Source organism: Battus philenor, unplaced genomic scaffold (genome assembly GCF_028537555.1).
Source record: "Battus philenor isolate CCGP_79_NKW_IND1 unplaced genomic scaffold, ilBatPhil1.0.hap1 SCAF_21, whole genome shotgun sequence".
Lineage (NCBI taxonomy): Eukaryota > Metazoa > Arthropoda > Insecta > Lepidoptera > Papilionidae > Battus > Battus philenor.
Window position 1 is genome coordinate 7571330 of NW_027181684.1, and position 22902 is coordinate 7594231.

Consider the following 22902-nt stretch of genomic DNA (forward strand, 5'->3'; position numbering starts at 1 on the left):
AAGTAGTTTCTTTATACACATAAATTCAAAGTTTTTATCTACACATCATAGCGCTTGCGTAGCGACTCTATACTGGCTGCTACATCGTGATAAGTATTTTCTTTTAAAATCGCCAGGAAATATGATTTATTAGCGTTAACAAACAAAAAATCGGAAAAAAGTTGTTTAATTAGTTCATAAGTGAGACGAAGCGAATTTTTATCTACTCCGGGAGCCACTTTGCCAGGGATTCTTTCAAGAAAACACTGCAAATACATATTGGAGGATGACAACGATTCTTTCTCTTGTTAGAACCATGTTTGCAACGCTATCCTATGTGGTATAGCGGTTTTGGTTACACTATAAATAAATAATCAAATAATATATAATAAAACCGATTGAACCGTGTACTGGTGTTTTTAGACACCCTCTAATGGTAAATCTAAATGCGTGCATGCGGTGATAATCCATGCCAAAGTATCGGAGGTCAATACACTATATTATATTAAAAAACTAATGTTCTAGCCGAGTTTAACTAACCCAATCAGACTTGACGCAGTCTTCTGGTTCTGGTATTGTTATGGGCTCATAAACTTACTTAATATCAACATAATGAAGTTTTAATTAATGACGATGTAACTTATGATTATACTCTCCCGTTGTTCTCACTGCTTCAAGCAACATTTACTTGTTACAAGAATGTATTTATAACAGTACTACTAAATTTACAATGAATATTCTTAAAATAGTGATAATGTTGGAAAGTTTAATAAGTATATAGTGATTTAATTGTATTGGAAATAAATGGGAGAGGCACGTGTTCCGCAGCAGACTTTCTACAGTTGAGATAATGATGATATGAAAATTTAAGAAATATATCCCTAAAATCGATAAATATTCATTAAAATGTAGGAACAGCTTTATTAATTCAGCATTTTTTTTTCAAAAAAAAAGTAGTGTAAATAAATTAAAATCAACAAACAAAAAATATGTAAGCCACTTAGTAAATTAAAACACCTGTCTCTCTCTATGACGTAAAGCATTACAATGAAAAATATTAAGTGTTTTCCCCTCTGTTATAGGTTTAATTTTTTTTGGAGATCAAAATATTTAGGTATCAAGAAGCCCACATTCTAGATATAAATAAAAGCTATATAATATATCTTTACACGGAGCTTGTTAGATGGCATTATCACCAATGTTGGATCCGAACGAGCTTTTAATCCCTAGACTTAAAAGAGTGGGATAGGCATATTCGGGTTTTATACGCAGCAATAAATTCTATTAAGAGAATAGTTATCAGTTAAGACGATGCCCTGACGCCTGGCGTAGGCTGGATTTAATGTTATCGGTAATGTTAATCAGTTTGCGAGAACTATAATTGGATTTCAAGGTAAATCTATGTACTATTTATTGATACGTGCATATTCTTAGACATATGCATATTATTTATATAAATAAAATTGGATAGTAAAATGATCCTAAGCGGAAAACACAACAACGTCTCGACCGATAATTTTTGGTTTCAGATTATAGGAGAACACCTCAATTTTCCTCGTGTGACGACAATATGAAAATAATAAAAACAATGTTTTTCTTCTTATATAATGTCAAACAACTGTCAAACATTTCACATCAATAGTAACCGAATAAAAAGCGTGTTCGTATGCATTAAAAACAAAAATGTCGCTTACCATAAATATTACTACATAATACTGTTCTTATTATTATACCTTAAATTTATAATAAAGGTGCATGCACATGTTACGAATTCCTATTGAAAAGAAAACTGGAAAAAATCGGAAGATAATGGTAAAAGCAACATTTTTTTCTTTTAAAAACTACAGAGTGTAATAATAATACACCCGTCTCGTCATGTTCCGTTTATTATTAAAACGTAATTAAATTCATATTTAGGTATTGCAGGGTGCGAAATAGAAAACGTTTTTGCGTAATCGTCTTTTATTTTCAAAGCATTAAAAAGATAAATAAAAGTATACTTTCAAATATGTTTTAATTATTCATTTCGTTCTATCAGACCGCTACCGACTTGTAATTGTGACAATACGAATTTAACAGGGCAGCTATAATAGACAGATAAGGACAGATGCATTTAAGCTTAGCCAAGTTCATGTAAAAATTCCTATTAATAAAAAATATTTTTATTTTAAATCAGTAAAAAAAACTCGTGTTAGATATAAGTCTTACCCCAGATTTCATTTAATTCATAAATTTCTTTTAAAAAATTTAAATTTTTTTTCGTATCAAATAAAATGAGCGCACTTTATATCTTAGTAAACATTATCTTAAACTAAAGATTTTGTACATACTTCATTGGTCTAACTCCATCTCGATTTCGTTAAAGGAATTTATATTCTCAGGCGGAGCATGCAAGTATTTCTGCAACACGGACCGGCAATAAGTTGCACTAGGACCCGATAGGCGAGCGGAACATATCTCGTGAATACCTTAAGCGTTCTAACAAAGGGACGTTGCACGAATATTCAAATTCTGCACTTACGACAGGTCCTTTCATTGCTTATTCAACTTCGCAGGATTTTATTTCTGTATCTATAGAATAAATATGTTTTTAAATACCTTATATATACGTCTTCTTTCTAGCCGATAAGACGACTACTGCTGGGCATCGGGCTTTACCAGAGATCACCACGATGACTGGACTTGCGCTACCAGCGTACAGCAACTTCCCCTGGTCTTAACTATGTCGTCGGTTCACAAAAAGTGGGTGGTTACAACGCCGCGGCCAAATAAGTCAAAATAGTGTTTTATGCAATTCCAAGTAAATATTTATTACGATGTAGCAATATAATTTTCAAGTATCAATAAATTTCAAAACCAATTAGAAAATGTTTTATAATATTATGTCAATATCAATGACGTCAATATTTTCCACTTGAAACTCCCCGCCAAGCAGCATGGAATAGCCCGGAACGAAAACTAGAACCTATTAAATTACTTAACCGCTATGTTGTTCAGAACCTGTCCTGTAGGATGGTTGCAGCACTAACTGTTAGTCTGGATAAGGAAATAAGCAAGAGGCGATTGGCAGTAACCCGACTATCGGCGTCCACGCGGCGCTATTTAATTGGAAGGCTCTGTTTTGGAACAGCCTACATTTAGTCACATCGGTCTTCTTCTTGAAGTAACTAAATTGAAAATACTTTTAACGCAAACTATTTACATACATAATATACTAGCTGGAGAACTTTGTTCTGCCTAACAGTACCTACATGAGTCGATTTCCGATTTTGAAATTTAAACAAAATTAAATTTTTAACACGTCTAGACAGATGTTTTGATTGATTTTTGAATAGGATCACTAAAGTAGTCGACTACACATACTCGAAACTATAAATAAAATACACATGTAAAAAAACTGAAAGTAAATATTAGGAGGACCGAAAAGTAATGTCATTTCTGTTGACATATTTTCCAGAAAAACCGAACGTTTTTTACCGCTCCGACATTGAAAATTTGTATACTCGATGGTAAAAAGTTGTTGATAACGAAGGTGAAAATATTGTTGATTAGAAATATGTGTTAAAAATGTATTTTAACACTGTCCTCTTAATACTACCTGCATAAATAGTAAGTGAAATCGAGTCTAAATTATACTGTGATTAACAATCAAACATTATGTATAGAAGTAATTATACCTCGCTCCTTAATTTGAAGTTTTTTAACATTAAAAATATAAATTTCTTTTAAAAATTTACCGCATGTTCCACAACGGCGAGCAGCGACTGTAATAAGTTCGACTTGCAGGCACGTCGAAAGTCATTGACAAGTAAGTTCATTGATGAGTTTTATATTTTAACACATCAAATTCCGAACGAAGAATAATAATACAAAAATCCTAAAAAATGGTCCTGCCGTTCTAGAGTTATAAATGATTTAATTTTCCACTTTATTTTACACATGCACAAAGATTCATTAACAAGTTACTTCTATTCACTATTTATTAATTTCAAGTATAGAAAAATTGGTAAATCGCAGTCATAAATTACATTATCTATTGAGTTTATGTTTATGTGTACGTGAATGTGAGTTACTCCAGATGAGCTTGGCAACACACTTAGTGATTATTTTTTACTTATATAGCAGACAATGACATTAAAAAAAAACTCATTACACTATAAAAGACATCTTTCAGAAAAAACAGCAATCAATTAGATTGCAGTAACATAAAAATAATTAGTTCCGAGTTTTTATTCTTCGTTGAGGCAGGTCAGTTACGCGGTTAACGTACGCTGGGTGCATGCGATACCTTGCTCACACTGACACCGCACACGTCTACATCACGCTACACATACGTTTAAATGCTGGTACGGTTGATAACACAATATTGTGACGCATGTGTTTAGATTGTGATCTGGAAAATTTACGTTTAACAGAAACGATTCAGCTTATTGGTAATAACACAACAAAGTTTTATTTATGAATTTCCTTACAAATTACATTGCATAAAATAGCCATTTTAAAAAATCTTCCAAATAGGGAATTAAAAAGAGTAAATGTATGTATGCTCATTTAAGGCTTACACCTATTTCCAATCTCTTTTGTAAAAAGATCACTCTGAAACTTTATCTATATGTGACAGGCCAATGATTTCTGGCGAATAGAGTCGGCACGGAAAGATAACAAAAAATAATTAATGTTATTATAAAGAAATGTAGAAATTTTTAAAACGCTTTTATTATTTCTGAAACTATTAATTTTTTGATCAGGTGTACCATACGCTATACATTCAAGCCTTTAAAGCTTTCACACCATAACCGAATCCTGTATTTATGGTTTGACTAGTAGAGAATACCTATAAAGCATTAATTACGCCATTACGCATTTTAAAATAAATAAATTAACATATCGCAATGAACATCTGCCTGTATAAAAGCACGTCGTTTAAGATAAAAAATATCTAATGACAATGATTACAGGATTTAAGTAATACAGAAAATATTATGAATAAAATAAAACAATTTGATTTCTAACTTTGTCCAAAAAAAACGCATTCACACTTTCAAATAACTCCGTGAAAATTGGAGAGACCTAAAACCGCAAGCAATTTCGTTTGAATAGACAACTCTCTAGCTAAATAAGGAACAGTAGATTATACATAATCATCAACCCGAAAATGATTTATGAAAGCAAGAAGAAAGCTTACAAAATGCTTTGTTGTGTACTATAGTATAAGTATAATCTTAATTTCATTTTGGGTTAACTTAGATATTTCTTTTTAGAAATTCTGTCCTTGGATATTGTGGAAAATTAGGCGAACAGAATTATTTTATCATTATTAGAGGCAGTGCTGCATAAAGCAAACCATGCTAAATAAGATAAATACATTTCGAAGAATAAATTAAAGATTCGTATATAGTACCAAAGTAGAAAATTAATACATCGCGGGTATAGCTATCGCCTTTACATTTTATGAAGAACTAACTTACGCTCTCTATGAGAAAAGAATATTCCTACCAATTTTCAAATTTCTAAGCTTTATGGTTCCAAAGATTGCGTGATGATTCAGTATTTAAGTTGGTCATTCGTCGTTTCAACCCATAGAGGTTTACTGCTAGGCATATGCCTCTCCCAAAAATATCTATGTCGTATTTATGGTACGCAGAAGATGCTACTTACCCGTCCTATCGAAATTTATCTGTAAGCAGTGGCATTCACATAAAATGATTGCACAAAGTGTTAATTATACAAAGATTGATAACATTGTATCCCAGAAATCTTACCTGTGTACAACGATCGCAAGTGTTAGTCTTCTACCGCTAGGCTACTATCGCTCTGTCATATTTATACAGAGAGATAGATATATAAAATACAGAAATCCAATATCAGTCGTTCAGCAAAGCAAAATTAATTCAATTTTTATTTGCGACACTTAGCTATTTACTTATTTTGATAAATATATATTACACTCAGTATAAACAAATGTCAAGTGGCGAACTGTTCCCTAAATGGAACTCTTCCCTAACTATGAACAACTTAGTCACACAACTCAAGAATAAAATAAAAATAACTTGGATTTAAAACTTCAGGGTATTAAATTTAGCCTTGTACGTCTTACTTTATTCAGAATTTTGTTAGTATCCAGTGCGCTATAAACACCCACTAATTCCATTCAGACGTTCATCACCCATACTGTTCCTGAAGTAGCTTTCCGCCCCTTCATGGATGACAAACATCACAATGGTAACGCCCGGAATCTTTAATATCTTTACAGGATAAATGATTATAGATGTAAAAAAGTTAAAATTGTGAATGTATCTCGTTTATCAGAAAGTTTTATAGCTGTTTTTAATGACCTTGTTAAAAACTAACACTGAAATACTTTACATTGTTTTTGTTGATTATCAAATGTAACAGGCCCATAACTTCTGGCAATCAAAAATCTCAAAATTAATTTTAATACGTATTAATGGGAATTTTGAAAACGCCTTTTCTAACTATATTATCATAGCATCATTTATTAATTCTGAAACTATTGCTTTTGGATAGAGTGCACTATATATTACTTGACAGGAAATAGGCTACACATTGACCCCTCTAAAGCTTTTGCATCCAAAACTAAATGACCTGTATGGACCTTCCGTGAGCATAATTATATACTGTTATGTTTGATTATCTTGTGATGTTATAAAAATTACGTCTTCAATACACAAATATTAACATGTTTTAGCTTTACAGCTAAAATGAAGTCCCTTCATATTATTGTTAAGATAATTTTTATTGAATGTTTAAGTAAACATGTTTTAGGTTACTTATTTAAACTTTATGGTACACCATAGATAACTAAAAAAAGAAACAATTAAAAAAATATAGGTCTTATCGCTCGAGGCGATCTCTAACAGACAACCTTGGGATGGAGTTGAGAGTCATGACGGAGAGGGCAGTTTAGGATGTACACTCATACAAATACATACATTACATAAATACACACACATACATATGTACATATATACTGTATACATATAAATTTCTGTAGAAAAGGTATTACATAAATAATATATATATATATATATACATAAGGTAAAAAAAATGTTTTTTTTTTGTTGATATATTGTTATATCAAAACATTCTACATATCCTCTCGTTATTCACTTGCGGCTTAAGGTGCGCTCGGTTTGACGTGAACATAGTGAAATAGCACAATCTGATGGTATATCATGTTCTCATCGACCTGAAAAACACGGTAACGGCAAAACTTTTACCGGTTTAAAATTTTGTCGCGCCTAGTTTACCGACGTTGGTCATTTCAGCATCTGATGCACCATTGAGTAGAAGCACTTCTCGGAACGTTGCTGCAACTTTCTGTCATGGGTATAATTTAACGACTGTGGCTTAGTGACCTACGAAATTGTTACTGGCCCAGCATTTCTGCTAAGTGCTTAACGGTGTGTGTTGTGACCGAACGGATTACAGTAATCTAATAAAAAACGACATCGCCTAACCGTTAGTATATTCTTATTCATTCATATGCACACAGGATCATTTAAGCTTACGGACTTGCGTATGAAATGCCAAAGGAGACTAGTTTTATAGAAACTAGAATCAGATTGAGCTTCATACAATATCTTTAATAGAAAAGCAATTCATTCTCAAGCTTAATTATCGCTTAAAAATCACGGTTTAATAAGATTTTCTTACAGGTTTTGGTTCAATAAACTTCTAAAATGTACATCATAATGCTAAAGAAATCTAGGAATGTCTTGCGATTAAGTAAAACGTGTAGAGGCAAATATTTATTTTAAAATATATTATAAAAAAACTGAGTTTTTAAGTTTTCTATGTGCAGTCGAAACTCTACAACGACGTATTTCGAACTGAAGAATTCCAATGTAATGACGATTTGATTCTAGGTTTTATCAAAATGGACTTAAATTATAAACAATCTAAAGTGCATAATAATATTGATAAATAGATAAATAAATGTAGATAAAATGGAAATCAATGGAGAAGGACTATGTCCATCAGTAGACGTCTTGCATCCGGCTGAAATGATTAATGAATGATAATATCTTCTTGAAATGAATACGCGTATCTCATGTTAATAAAAATGTGACTGTCTGAAGGTATACTTAAACGCTAAATTAAATATCATACATCTTAACAATTAAAAATAATTAGTTGAATGCCCTACTCATAAAATATTACGATATAAATTGCTACAACGATAATTACAATCACATTGAGTGAAACAATTATTGTTTAGTGGCCGATCGTTACATTATTACTTAGACAATGTAATACAGTTGCTATAAAAAATGTTTGCACAAAGAAACTATTATGAGATTCGTTATTATACAGGTCGACGATCTATTGTTATCGTAATCTTGTAGTGCAGGTTGCACGAAAGTTCAGTTCGTGTCAAGATCGCAAACATGAGATTAGCTATTAAGGTAAACATATCGTGAGATCTAGACCCATCTTCACAATGACCCGTAACTGTTCAGTTAGCTATCGATTTAGAGCGATAAGACCAACTGAATATAATTTGTTAATTATATTCTAACTTTACATATGTTTGATAAAATCGCATAATATTGCACGATTAGTAAAACATGAAGAGTTTGTATCGAAAAAATCCAAGTGATAACCCAAGGAAAAAGGTCTGGGATTTGAGATCGTAGGGTACCGGTTTGATTCTCTGGTATAAAATTTTAAATAATTTAAGCTTTGCATTCAAACGTGCATTAATTATGTATATATGCAACTACTCACAAAGAAATTTCTATAGGTTTAAGTGTAGCGTCCTCTGCGTACCATAATACCACATTGCGATCTTTGGCGGAGAGGCCTTGCTGTGGGCGTCTGTGGGTTGAAACGACGACGACAACGACTTAATTTATCTGTTATAGTCCGACCGAAACCGCTATACCGCGTGCGAGAAATGCTCACATACCTAACGCGGATTCGATCTGATTATATATATACCTCGTTAAAGCAGTCTCCAAATTTCTTAGTCAAGTAACAAATTTATCTTAACATACATACAAATGCAAGTCATTTTTATAACAGTAAAAATAATCTTAAAATAAGTAAAAACAATCAGTCAAAAAAAACAATTCGTCTTCGGAACTTCGCTTACTCCTTATAACTTTTGCTTCACATTAGATGAAATTTTGCAATCGTAATGAATGAGCAGCCTTTTGAGCAGCAGGCATTGCAGGATATTACATGTCTAGATTATCACCGCAGCTTCTTATTTTTAAAGCCAAGTACAAGAACATGATTGATTTCCTGTTTGAACGACGCTATAGTTATGCAAATTACTAAGCTAAGGAGATATGCAAACTAAACAGGTGCTAACGCAGTGATGGGCACATTTTCTTAGTCCAATATAAGTTTCAATATTCTAAAGTTAAAGTTTTAAGAGTGTCGTAATGTCTCGAGATTAAAAAAAAAATGATTTATTGCAAAATTACATTAACAACCAATAAGACTGTGTTCTCCAGATATATTTTTTGGCGTAAAAGCTTTAAAATGGGAATGTATAGGTCATTTGTCTTTTAAAAATTAATTTCTTCTGTTAGAATGCGACACGACAATAAAAAAATTTGACAGCACAATATCCGCAAGTACAGAAAGTAAACATTAAATAATTTTAATATGTACTAATCTGAATTTTGATAACGATTTTTCTTATTACATTATAATAACGTTATTTATTGTTTCCGAAACTATTAATTGGAATGAGGTGTACCATAGTTCAATTGAAAGCAATATACATTAACTCAAGAGCTTTTACACCTATAACCAATCATCCTGTAAACATTTTTAAAGGTTTAAAGACAACGATTTAAGATTGTTCCGATAATTGATTAAGGACCGCTACGACCATTCACCTCCGCACGTGACGTCCGGTTTGGGGTTTATTGAATTAAACTGTAACCAAAATACTCGATTTGTTGAAGATTGAGAGATTTCTAAAGAATTGGTTCTTCCTGTTTAAAGTGTTGTATTTAATCCGAACAATTGATTAACAGATTCTATACAACCTCATAATAGGTTATGAGGTTGTCTAGGGATGATAGTTTAGTATAAATGAATGAAAATGGGATGAAAATTCTATGAATTAAATTTCAACAAACTATTATTATGTATCCTCGATAAAAAAAAATATTTTCACCTTTAATGGAGAAGGAAGAACCGGTTTTGATAAGACACGTTCTGGGTAGATTTCACTGCTAAGTCTACATTCCTAACTAAAATAACATAAGCGTTAAGAAAGGAAGGAAATAATTTGCAGAAAATTCTAATTTCAAATTAAATTCATAAATTAATAGGTTTAGGTCTTTAAAACTACAATGTAACAATAAACGACCAGTTCTATAAATATTTACATTTACTTTTAAGGTTATCGACTTACAATTTAAAAAACGAACAGATAAAATTAAATAACGTAATCTTTGAAATGGCGCGTAGAATGCGGCACGCTTTCATTTAAATATCGAGTGTTTTAAAATCGGTTAAAATGATATTTTAATTTATTTTATAGTAACCATTATTAATTTTTTAAAGATATATATTTAATTTAAATGGAAATATTTGATTTATTCTTTTGTTATAAGGTAACAATTTAGGGGTTGTAAATATTCAATAACTAGTTTATAGTTAATTGAATATCTTCATTAAAAACATTTGCCTGTTGTAATTGAAAATGATTCTGCCAAACTGGCAGTTTAATATCATTTAAGTGCGATTGATCAAAGCATCTGTAGCAAAAAACCACAGTTAACAAATAGCGGCTCGCCGGGTACAAAAGGTCTTTGTTGTGGAATAACACTTGATGAAAATAAATGGGTTACTGGAGCACTTTGTACAAAGATGTACGGGGACCGATTTGTATCAAAAATATGTCTCACAGCAGGCGAAGACGAAACAAGTTTTTCTTTGAAAACATTTTGTTTTATTTAATATTACGACTACTGATCAAACCTTTGGTCGTTACGTTTAATAAACAAATTATTTTGGTGCTTGATATTAGCAAATTTACTAATATAAATCGTTTGCTGGACTTTTGTAACTATACCGTAAAGCGAAATCGAATCATTAAGGATTTGTTTATATTATTCCTTCCGTAGCAGATACCTCTGTGATGTAGATTTAGCTTTTGATTAATAGTGTGATTAATTATAAGTTTAAAAGGTTTAAAGGGGTGAATGTATACCTCATTTGTAAACAAAAAGCTTTAACACCCATTTACATTCACTTTGTACGTAATTATCACTCTCAAAATTTATTTATATTATCGGAATACCACAGGCAAATAACTAATGGCAAAACATAGTAATTAATTTCAATAAATAGTAACCAGAATTATGAAAAAAACATTTATACTATATTATCACTATGTACTATCTCTGAAACCATTGATTTTTGAATAGGACGGATCCTATTCCGCACTAAAGATTAATTGAAAGCAAATAAAATACATTCAAACTTTAAAGCTTTTTACATCGATAACCAATCATTCTGTTTAATGATTTTTATCTTTATAGTAATTTGTCCTACACCTTCTTTAGACTAAATTTAATTCCCTAAATGTTTGTTACAGTTATATATAACATGTCTTGTGCAAGAGATTATTTAGATACATGATTTTAATTCCCCAATACTTTATATATTGGTAACAACAATCTTGCGAGTTCACAATTCTACTATGAATCCCGAGTCATGTCTTTAAATATAATTTGTTTTTAATAATTATTATAGTATTATTTTAGTTCGACTGAAATAATAACGCAAAATATTTTTCTTAAAATCTGTCAAAAGGCATTGTTTGTTCTAACAAAATAGAAAAGTCAGTCGCTATGTATTTGTACCAGTCAAATCTCAACAAAAAAACTCTCACTATGCTGATGAATGGCATGTGGTGGGGCAACGGAGACCCCTAGACTTTTCTCATCATTGTAACCGTTGCTAATGACATCTTGGCTACATTAGCGCTTTCGACGGTTCCATAAATTTTTGCACGGAAATAAATAATGCCGTTAAAAGCAACAAGGTTTGCTGAATGGGATGTAATCAATCATTCTAATGATCTGTTTCAGACGGTGCCATTGCCTGCCGGTTCGACTTCAGTGTTAGCGAAGCCAACGAAATACCATTACTATCCTCACAATCAACACATTTATTTGCTGCCAGAATGCGCCATCCAACAGGTAACGTTATAACGACTTATTCGTTTGATTTTTTTTTAAATCCATGAACGAATTATATTAAAATAAAGTCTTTGTCTACATCATTGTTACACCAATAAGTAGTATAACGCCTACTGTAATAAGACGTAGTCATACTCCACTTCATATTGCGACACACAGACAGGAGATTTAAGTTGATTTAATTTAGTGATTGTCAAATTATATTATTAGCTTATAGTCTAAATAAACTTAGCTTATAATCTAAATAAACACCAACACCTAAGATTAGTTTGTACGGTACGACATTCAAAAATACTGAACTTTTGTGTCATAAAAAACTAAAAAAAATTAGATAGTTGTAACATCTCAAACTTTACTCCTCTCAATAAATATTCTCTGAATGATTTTCGAAAGATAAGTCTGAATTAGGTTAAGTTTACGCGAAGAATCTAGATTTTTTTTCGTATCAAACAATTTTCAATAAAAGAAGACAACGCTGAATTACGTTACGACGAAAATAATTTATCAATTCATTTTAATAGTGCAGTCGTAGAATATACGAGAGATATTTTCCAAATCGGCACTATTAAATTTAGTTTAAATGAAAGCGCACGTGAATCCGCAGGTATGCAACGCCGTGTACGTGCGCCTGAACTACACCCAGCCGCTGTGCGCGTGCCCGGCGCGCTACCGAGACCCGTGCTCCGCGAGCCTTAACGCCGACGACCTGCATACCACTCGTCTCACAACGGATTCCAAAAAAAAGGTAAGCACCGGGCATGCTGGATAAATAATCCGTTGCAATCGCCCCCTCGGTACCGTTAACGATTTAGATTGGTTCCAACACGAGCTGACGATGATTCGTCTCGTTGCCCGTCACAGTAAACTAGTCATCTATACTTATCATCGAATGATTTATTATTTCACTATTAAACGCTTTTTCTTACTCGTATTGTTGATAAATTAATAATTACAAGAAAAGAAGTAACAAGAGAACTATTGTTTAAAGTAATTACATTATTTATTATGTACATTTAAAAAATTTGATTAGAAATATGTTTAGAAGCTTTAATGAGGTAAACGTATAGCCCATTTGATGACAATAAAGGTATGGTACACCTTGTTCAAAAAGACATCATAGGTGTCCGCCTATGCACTATCCCATCACGATATCTTCGGAACTAGAAGGCTTAGAAACTTGAACGAAGTTTCCTGTCCCATTTTTATATTCAAATTTATTATTCAAAGGCATGAGTTGATAGGTCATTAAATCCGTGAAGATTGGAGCAATCAAGCGATATAAGAGATTCCGAAGTTTCTGAAACAGCCTACTAGTTTAGTTCCTGTGTGAAAAACACCTTAATGTCGATAACGTCCTGGTAAAGCGCAATTTGCTACGTTTCATCGCAAATCAGGAGAAGCTGTAAACACCTTAAATCGTACAAAGATTGAAGATGCCAATAATCAATGCCAATTTTATACTAGACAAAGTATTTTGGAGATAATCTAATTTAAATTTAAAATTAAAATTACGGTGATGTTTATTCCTTATAACAAAAAATATAAATAATAAGTATTTTTTTCAGTACGCGAAGAAAGCAGTGACTTTAGTGAAAACTTGCGAAGCCGTTTCTGAAATGCGAGAATGCCGAGCCCCTCGAGACTGGTCACTGTTAGCACTGCAAAATATTAGAACTGGAAAGTCGCATTACCTGGTTATTTGCCGTTGCCCGGAAAGCCATATTTTAGGTATAATTCCAAATTCAAAACGTGATATTCTAACTATTTTTATATTATTGTCACATAGCAGATGGCCGCAAGAACAGTCATCGTGGCGTTTTTCTGAGGAAGCCAATGCCTTGCAGTGGATATCTACCTAGTGGTGGATAAGATGATAATGGTGATAATATTGAGATCGTCACTGGGGTAAAGTTTAAGGTGCTAGAGTGGAGTCTACGGGCCAGCAAACACAGCTAAAAAGATACGCCCACAAACTGGTCAGACTTTGTTAAAGTCCGCGGGAGACGCTAGATGCAGGCAGCTGTCAACCGATCTTATTAAAAATATATGGTGGAGACCCATATCCAACGGTGGACTGGCTGAAACTAATATATTCTGGAATTAATAGGGCGATTTTTTCAATGATTAGCTTCATGTACGAATCTGTATATGTACTGTAATCTGTATAAACTTCAGTTACCACATTAAGTGAGACATTTGTTATAAAATTTCAGTTCCGTTGTAATCATTCATTTATAAAGCGAAAAATTCTATTTATTATTTGATAATTAATTTAATAGTGTCTTTTTTGCAAAAGACTAAACGTTGCAGTTATATGAAAAACAAGGTTATGAGATGTTCTCTCTTCTGAGAACTGCACTTTTAATGGTAGGTGTGTATCCTCTTACCTAAAGGAGTACCTATATTACTTTCATGAAAAATTCTATTAAAGTACTTTTTACTTGACAGCTCAAAGAAAAATTCCACGTTTATCCGTTAATAGATCATTCTCAGATGTTCTTTACTTATGGGTTTTGCATAAAATAATTAATATATATATATACATATATATATATATATATATATATATATATATACACACACACATTTCTCTCATATTTACACATTTGACATTTCCAGAAGGACCAATGACTCATGATCAACCTACTTATGCTTCCGTGCCTGGAATTAGAGTGTATGGAATGATGTGTGTACGCCCCGCTCCTAGCTATCAATCTGGTTCGTATTCTTATTACTAATTTTTGTTTATGGAACATGGTTTTGTTTTCAAATTAAAATTTATGAACTATATTAAAATACGAAAGTGTCGTAAACTATTTTTTTTTCTATTCTACGATACAAGCTTAATTTTTTTTGCAAAATAAACAATACATCAGAGAATTTTTAGTAAAGCATTTATTAAATGTACTGGGTTGGTATTTTAATTTAAATGGGAAAATTAAGCGTTCCTTGATAAATATCACATTTTTCCTTTCTTATTTTTTTACTTAAACCTATCGTCTGTTGTCCATACAGGTTATAAAGGAAATAGATACACAAGTGCGCAAAGCACCACCAGCGCTTATAAAGTGGATTATTCCCAGCCGCATTCATACCCCGACAAGCCCGTGTACAATCGGTTCCAATCTCATAGCTACTTAGACTCTAACTACTACAACAGGAGGTCCAGAGCAGCGCGCATGCGAAGAATGGCACAAGGAAACCCACCGTTTCCTTGGTACAAAGTCACGGAACTCGCTCAATCCTTACACTGGACCAATTAAATCAATTGTATTTTAGAAAAGGTATGTTGAGTTCAAATAGGCCTTTTTGTAACCAATTTAAACATACGCCTTCTTGAACTCAACGAAAAACTTTATTAATGGATTCAATATCTAGTTGCTTTGAATGAACATATACATTTTTGTGAATCGTTTAGAATATTTGATTTAAAATGTTTGCTACCCATGTGCATTTCGTGCGTTTCCTATCTGATGCATTTCTCTGCATAAGCTTTTAATTTAGCATTTTAAGCCGGTAATCAGATAATGAGTATGGTCGTATTTATAATCCTTGTGTAGTACTTGTAATAATCAATTGTTGCATTGTACATTTTTCACAAATACAATCCAGTATTGAATTAGGGTGACGTTAAACCTACATTTAAGATATATTTCCCCACCAAATTAAATATTTTAACGATGATATAACCAGAAGTATAAAACATGAATTATAACTTGAATGTACACGCAATTATGTGATAAGTGTTCTAAATTAGGAAGTATTATTATGTAGTTCGATGCATTTATAATTATTTAAGAATTAGTTCGTAAAATTATTTATAACAAAACATGAATAAAAATTGATTTGTAAATATGAGTGATAATTGCAATATTTGTAATTACAAAATTAGATTTTTTAAAAAAACATTGTGTTTTAATTATTAGGCTAAACTGTTAGATTTAAGGTAGCAACTTAGCCGCACTTTTCCAAGCAAATGAAAGGAACTGATAATTGTTATGGGCGTAAACAATTTTAATGAAATGTTACAGTAAGTACTATAAGCTATTTTACACCTGTCCAAAACCACGAAAAGTTGTATACATGAGATGGCAAACAAAGTGAGTAGACGCAACTTTAGCACATTATCACTAACCAATGAAATTAGATGTACATTTTCTAGTGTTTACTGTATCCGGCGAATACTATTTATAAAAGTCCAACATCAAATTTTCAACAATAGTTGCACCTGTAAATTATCTAAAAAAACTTACCCAAGACTTTTTGATCTACGACGATATCACACGAGTACATAGCAGCCATCAGACGTTGAGGTTGAACTTGGAAAGCCCTTCTGCAAGCCTCTTTCACGGCCGACATGATTTGACCTGAGATTGCAAACCTGACCTTGATAAGGTAATAAGGTATAAGGTCGTCGGAAAACTTTAGATGAAAATTGCTTTCAACCATAATCATTTTAACCATAAATGGGAGCGTATTAGGAATCTATAGAAGAGGCTTTTGTTCAGCGGTGGTCGTCTTTTGGCTAAAATAACGATAATAAACTTTGCAGATAAAATTTGATTTAAGGTAATTCAAAACTCAAAATTTACGGTTAAGTAAAATGTACTAAAGTACTAATCACTTAACCACTTGTATACATCTCTCTGGACATCGTTCAAAACAAAACACGACGTTTGTTGTACTGCGAAAAAATGTGTGGTTCATACACTATTGAATTACTCTGAAATTGGAGGAACTATTTGCATTAACAGGTCTATTAAGTTTTCATCATAATAATTATTATAGAACAACCGAAAGGTATGCAATAAAGAATAAAAAATAAAGTTAATAAAGAGGAAAGTTCTCTTCCATTTGAAGGAAGATCATTTGACGTACTAAGAAAAACAATTACCTGAAAGAGGTCCAAAGGTATGACTTGTATCCTCTTGACAGTTTTCTAACGTCCACTCTTCGACACAAAAAGCAATTCCCATCATTGGCTCTTCACATAACGGTCCTGCAAGAGTTGCTAACTGGAATCCATTCACAAAACTAGTCTCGTATTCAAATCTAGAATCGAATTCTATTTCTTTATCGTGATATAGATACTTTGTTCTGTAATCAGCTGTTTGATTAAGGAGTAGGTTTGGGCCACAATTTCTCGGCCCAGCAGACCACATTTGATCAATAATATCTTTCCATTCTGTACCTAATTTCTTTGCAATAGCATTAAGTTCACTTTTAAATACTTCGATAAGTTTTAACATTCGTTCGGATAATTCATTTTTAGCTCCATTCACTTGTAACTTTTCCATTTTATTTTCTACATTTTCATTTTTAGATGAACCTTGTAGCATTTTTATATGTTGCGATAAAGTTTTGAGTAGATCTGCTGACTTATCTAAAAGGTTAGTTATTTCTCTAGGTAGAGGCTTGGCTCTTATTCTTATTTTGCTCTGCTTGTTACTAGTGTATATGGTTATCACGGGGTCTTTGATTGAGTTACAACCCTTGTCCACGTTTTGCGAATCGATTTCTTCGTTGGCCATGTCTAATTTTGGTGGGTCGATAATAGTTTCACGAAACGGTACAATTGGTTCCGAAACGGAAAGAGGTATTTTTGCGTAAATGTTTCTGTAAGTATAATTTCACTAATAATATTGGAATTATAACTTTTCCTAATTTTACTTGCATATCGACTATGGAGAAATTAAATATATTACACCAATACCTCACTTTGCGTCGTAGTTATGTGCCAAAAAATCACGACGCAAATTGAAACGCCGCAAAGTGAATTAATATTTTCTATAGCAAACCATGTAAAGATCGAAGATAGGTTCCAAGGTTACGAAAATACTACTTTTAAAAAAAAATTGAACAAAGTAAACATTTAAAAAACAAACTCGGCCAATAAATAAATTGGAAAAATATTTACCTTTTTTGTAACCAGAAACAACATGTAAAAATTTATAAATTTATTATTATCTTTAAAAAAAAAGCACAACACACTACATTACAACACACTACGTAATTGAAACTGAACTCTAAAATTATCAAAACAAAGTGAAAATAAAACTGTATTCAAATTACGCGTTTTTAGTTAGACAGAGAATCCCCGAGTTTTGATGGATGGCGCAATTAGAAACAAAAGTGTTCCCATCTTTTAGAAAAAAAAATAAAGATTCGAACCCAAAACAACGCAACCTCGAAAATCTAACGACACACAGTGAAAATTAGTACTAATTAAGCAGCGACGCAACTATGAAAAAAACGCAAAACGAAACGTCGCAGAGCGAAGTATTGGTGTATACATAAGAGTTTTATTATCTGATTTATTTATAATGTTTGAAACACTGTATGAAGTAGTTTAGTTCACAATTCACGAACATACAAAAATCAAAATTACGTTAAATTAAAATCACTGCTATTTAATTAAAACATGTTGACAACGTGTGAAACATTTTGTTTTTTACTGAAACGTGGTCTCTCACGCAAGCTCACAGCTACTGAACGAGCCATGTAAAGGTCTATTCTCGAAATTTTTCTAATATTTGGAATCAGGAATAAGATTTGTAAATGAATGAATGTAACCGACATAGTCCAGCGGATTGATAAGTCTAGGTGACTCGAAGACTACGGACCGGTAAATGCAGCGTAAAGCGTCTATCCACGAGGTGGAGAGTGTTACCTCTAGAAGTGGTTGCGTTGTTAGCTGAATATAAAAAGATTCTGTGAAACTTTGTCGTATTAGGCGTGTGCCAATTATTGTTATGATCGTCGGATGACGCTGGGTGCAGGCCACTTTCAACCGGTCTTATTGGAAATATTTGTACCAGACATATGTTCAGCAGTTGACCTCCTACAAGTGCAACGATAACGATGATTTTCTTTTTTTATTTAGTAATAAAAAAATATTGCTTTCTGTGTTTTTAGATAATTTGTGCTTTGATTTGTTTCTTCAGAAAGTTCTATCTTAAGTTAATTGTACAAAGGTAAAGATGAACGATTAAAAAGGAAAATAATTACTTTAAATCCTCCAAACATCTCTGAAGATGCACTTCACCCGCTGTAACTAGGACGTGTTCGCCGGTCTCTTGCAAAATTACTTGGACGCACGGATCAGATTGATTTAAAAGTTTTAGTCCTGGAAAGGCAATCTACATAAGTATGTCACATATTTTTGAAACCATTAATATTCACAAAAAATGTAATTTTAATAAAAATCTCTGTTCATGATCGCTATATAAAAACATTGTTGCTACATTGACGCGTCGTAGTTACGTATTATCATCATTGCAAGGCGACGGTCTTTTTTAAGTTTCACCGAATAGTACAAAACTGTTTTTGGTAAAATCTTATTACTTTACAATAATAGAAAGTCAGTAAGATAACTGTGTTTGCTATTGAAATATATATCGACTGAAGAACTCGCGTAGCTCACAAGCAGACGTCAGCGAGGCCTGCCTACTGCACGGGTTACCGTTCCAGGAGTATCTGCCGCAGCTTCTCACATGACCATCGCCTTTAAAATTGACAGCAGATTAGCTACAGAAATCCTCGAGCCCAGATTGAACCCCCTCTGGTGCCTCTGCATCGCAATTTAAAACTCATAACGCAAACCTCATGCGAATTCCATACGGAACAGCCATGCAAGTTACTTCACACAACACTAGTCAAATTTTCTTGGTGGGTAAGCAGTTGTGGGCAAAATTTTCATTTTATTCATTTGATTTTTTTTCACAACGTCAATAACATAAAATTACGAATTAAAAATATTACGCTGATTCATTTCAGCATTATTAAAGTTGAATAAAAACCTTTAACTAGTTGTGGCAGCTGCGAAGGATAAGTCGGTTCTACCGCCACCCTCAGTATAGGCACAGCTGCGTATTGAATTTCGCAAAAAGCTGGACATGCTATAGTACTACTTAACGTTGCCGTTTTAAGTATATATTCATCCAAGCCACCTATACCTGTAAATAAAAATAAACTATTAAAATAGCAATTATTACAATTCGTAAGTGAAATATTTGTATATACCTCTGCCATATTTGAAATCTGAAATGCTGCGAGATCGACTCTGAAATGGGGAAATCCGCAGAACAGCAAGAACAAGGTCACTAACGTAGCTCGACGAATTGGTAGTCTGAGGTGATAATGGGCGGGGTACTTCGGTCGTGCAAATGATGACCGGTGCGGCCAAAAGCTTAGACGCGGCAAGAGTAGACTCTCCACTGGGTGAACCGAAGACTAAATTAAGGTTGCGAGAAGTGGCTGGATGCGGGCCGGTCATCATGGAGATGTTTGGGGGAGATGATATTAATTTTACTTAGTTAAAATTATTATTAGTAGTAGTGTATTGATTACCGACGCAGAGACATAGATGGTAAATAGGATGAACGGAAAACATCGATAAGCACCACAACACTACCTATGTTCTCCAAGGTTTAGTAAAACATCTTTGTCTATATTTAAAATATTTTAATCACGTATAAAGAAAAAAATTCGAAGCTATCTCGCCATGATTTTAAGTGAATTATTCAAGATCCAAAGGTAGAGTAGTTTTACAGTAAACAGATCAAGAGAATGCCCTCTCAACGCCATTAAAATTGTGGGAGAAAATTGCTCTGAATAAAGATAAATGATAGGGGACAGTAAACAAAGCCATATAAAGACCTCTATTATTAGTAAGGGGGGTCATGGCAAAGACTGCTCTGCCAACTGCTCTACAACCGGCGCTTCTCGCCACTCTTTAATGAATTTCTCCCGCGTTCTTCGCTACGATACACAAACAAGATCCGGCTGGTGCGACGTAACACCGCAAACACAACTCTCATACTCACGATGCCTGCGGCCGCAACTACTTGGACCGCGTTCAAGCGGGGGCGGTCAGGAGGGGAGGGGCGGTCTGCACCCACACCGACCACCGAGTAGTCCTCGCCTCCCACCCTACACACTTCATTCCCTATACTATACACCTACACGGATATGGTCTGTAAATTTTATTAACCGAAGAAGCTTTTTGAGGCTAGCAACCAAAACATCATCAGAAACAACAGAACAGCTCTATGATGGTTTTTGCATAAATAATTTTATTTTTTTAAAGCAACCTATTATTAGCATCACGAGTGTACTTTGTTACTTTTAGTAAAATTTACTTTGTTTATCATCCTCCTTTATGACATTTATTACATTTGTATAATGTACATTTCTAACAATGACCATAAAACAATAAAACATTCACTTTACCTATTATATTTCCTGCAACAGCTTGATCAATTTCTTCCAGTTCTCTTCCCATTAACATGTACAAGGATTTCACTCTGTAATTATAAAACAAAATTATAAGGACATAAAATATAAAAGTTTCATTGTAAAATAAAAAAAGTTACCCACTCGGCAATAGTGATGTGTTCGTTACTTTGCAAGTCTTTGAGTTTCTTACTGGCATCGATATTTAAGTCAAATAAATTAAGGGCTTTATTTGGATCATGTTTAGGTCCCAGAACATATAATCGGGCGCCTTTTTTAATTTTACCGCTAAATATTCTAGCAAATGCTATAAATGCAGGTTGTTCCACGTTTTCTTTTTCAATCTCATCTTCTACGCATTTTTCTGGATTATCATTAGGAACAACTTTATCGTTGTCTTTGGCTGACAATTCTGAATGAGTTACATTCTGTTTTTGATCTTGACGCATCTGCCTTGCACGCTCTCTTCTCAGAGCCATCTCTTCTGAAGATAATACTTTAGGTTTGTTCTCCGGCAAAGTATTTTTGTCTACACTAAACATTTTTGATACAAAAATAATCAATGGTCTATCATCACTACTATCACAGGCTAAAAAGTCATCCTTGAGTTTTTTCGTATCAGGATGATAAGACTCAAAATCTCGTATTTGTGAACTCATAAGCTTCTCAACTTTTTCTGGCAATATCTCTTTTGGTGATGGTAACTTTGTACACACCATATTAAGTACTACGTGCGATAAAGGCAACCACTGAGTCATTAAAGACTGGAGTTGTATTCGACTGTCTGTATGACGTAAATCCCTTGTACTAAGTTTAATGCCAAGTTTTTCACAAATTAGAGAAACTTTTGCTTTCTCGTTTCTGAGAACTATAGTCTCGTAAACATTCCATAAATTATCAAAAACTAGTTGTACAAAAAGAGGTTTCTTCGCTTTTTCTTGCGCTCCTTTTATAAAACGTTTCGTTTTGGGATTCAAATAAAAATCACCCCATAAAACGCGCCGAAGAATTTCTTCTTTAACACCTAAAATATTTTAGGCTTAATTATAACAATGTTTATACACAATATTTCTCGATAATATAATATTTATAATGATAATTTATTTTAAAATCGACAATTTTTTGCGTGGGTTACATAATTTTAAATTTTAAGAAATGGACCCGGACTATTAATAAAAAAGGATTTTGGCCGCCTCTACTATAAGACAATTTCAAAAAATTAAAAATATTATTTGATTGGCTTCCACCATGACAACGCAGGCCGATTATTTTATTAACATATCCATGCACAATTTGGCAAAATGGCAGCACCATTTAGTTAATAATGTCACCGAGTTGAGTTTTAAGGCTGTATAAAAATTAGATTCGAAATTAACAAATGTCAACAAATAGTCCAGTAGTATTAAATAACATTTGATTGGGAAGTTTGACTTGGCAATAAGTTCATTATTTCAATGTATATATGAACTATAGAATTGACCAGTTTAAACCACAT

At 32.9% G+C, this 22902-nt stretch overlaps 2 protein-coding genes across 2 annotated transcripts in view; one reads left to right on the top strand and one right to left on the bottom strand.

Annotated features, from left to right (window-relative positions):
* The window catches only part of dsx-c73A (doublesex cognate 73A), a 49007-nt gene extending 33323 nt beyond the window's left edge, over window positions 1-15684 (top strand). The window contains exons 2-6 of the mRNA XM_068766362.1: window positions 12063-12173; window positions 12778-12918; window positions 13739-13901; window positions 14793-14891; window positions 15189-15684. Coding sequence (XP_068622463.1) covers window positions 12063-12173; window positions 12778-12918; window positions 13739-13901; window positions 14793-14891; window positions 15189-15436 — 762 coding nt within the window. The 3' untranslated portion in view covers window positions 15437-15684. The remainder of the gene's footprint in view (window positions 1-12062; window positions 12174-12777; window positions 12919-13738; window positions 13902-14792; window positions 14892-15188) is intronic.
* The window catches only part of LOC137923186 (elongation factor-like GTPase 1), a 94223-nt gene that overhangs the window by 68042 nt on the left and 3279 nt on the right, over window positions 1-22902 (bottom strand). The window contains exons 4-9 of the mRNA XM_068766361.1: window positions 21552-22431; window positions 21405-21478; window positions 19973-20128; window positions 19182-19299; window positions 17068-17789; window positions 16427-16540 (exon numbers count right to left, since the gene is read on the bottom strand). Of these exons, the coding sequence (XP_068622462.1) occupies window positions 16427-16540; window positions 17068-17789; window positions 19182-19299; window positions 19973-20128; window positions 21405-21478; window positions 21552-22431 (2064 nt within the window). The remainder of the gene's footprint in view (window positions 1-16426; window positions 16541-17067; window positions 17790-19181; window positions 19300-19972; window positions 20129-21404; window positions 21479-21551; window positions 22432-22902) is intronic.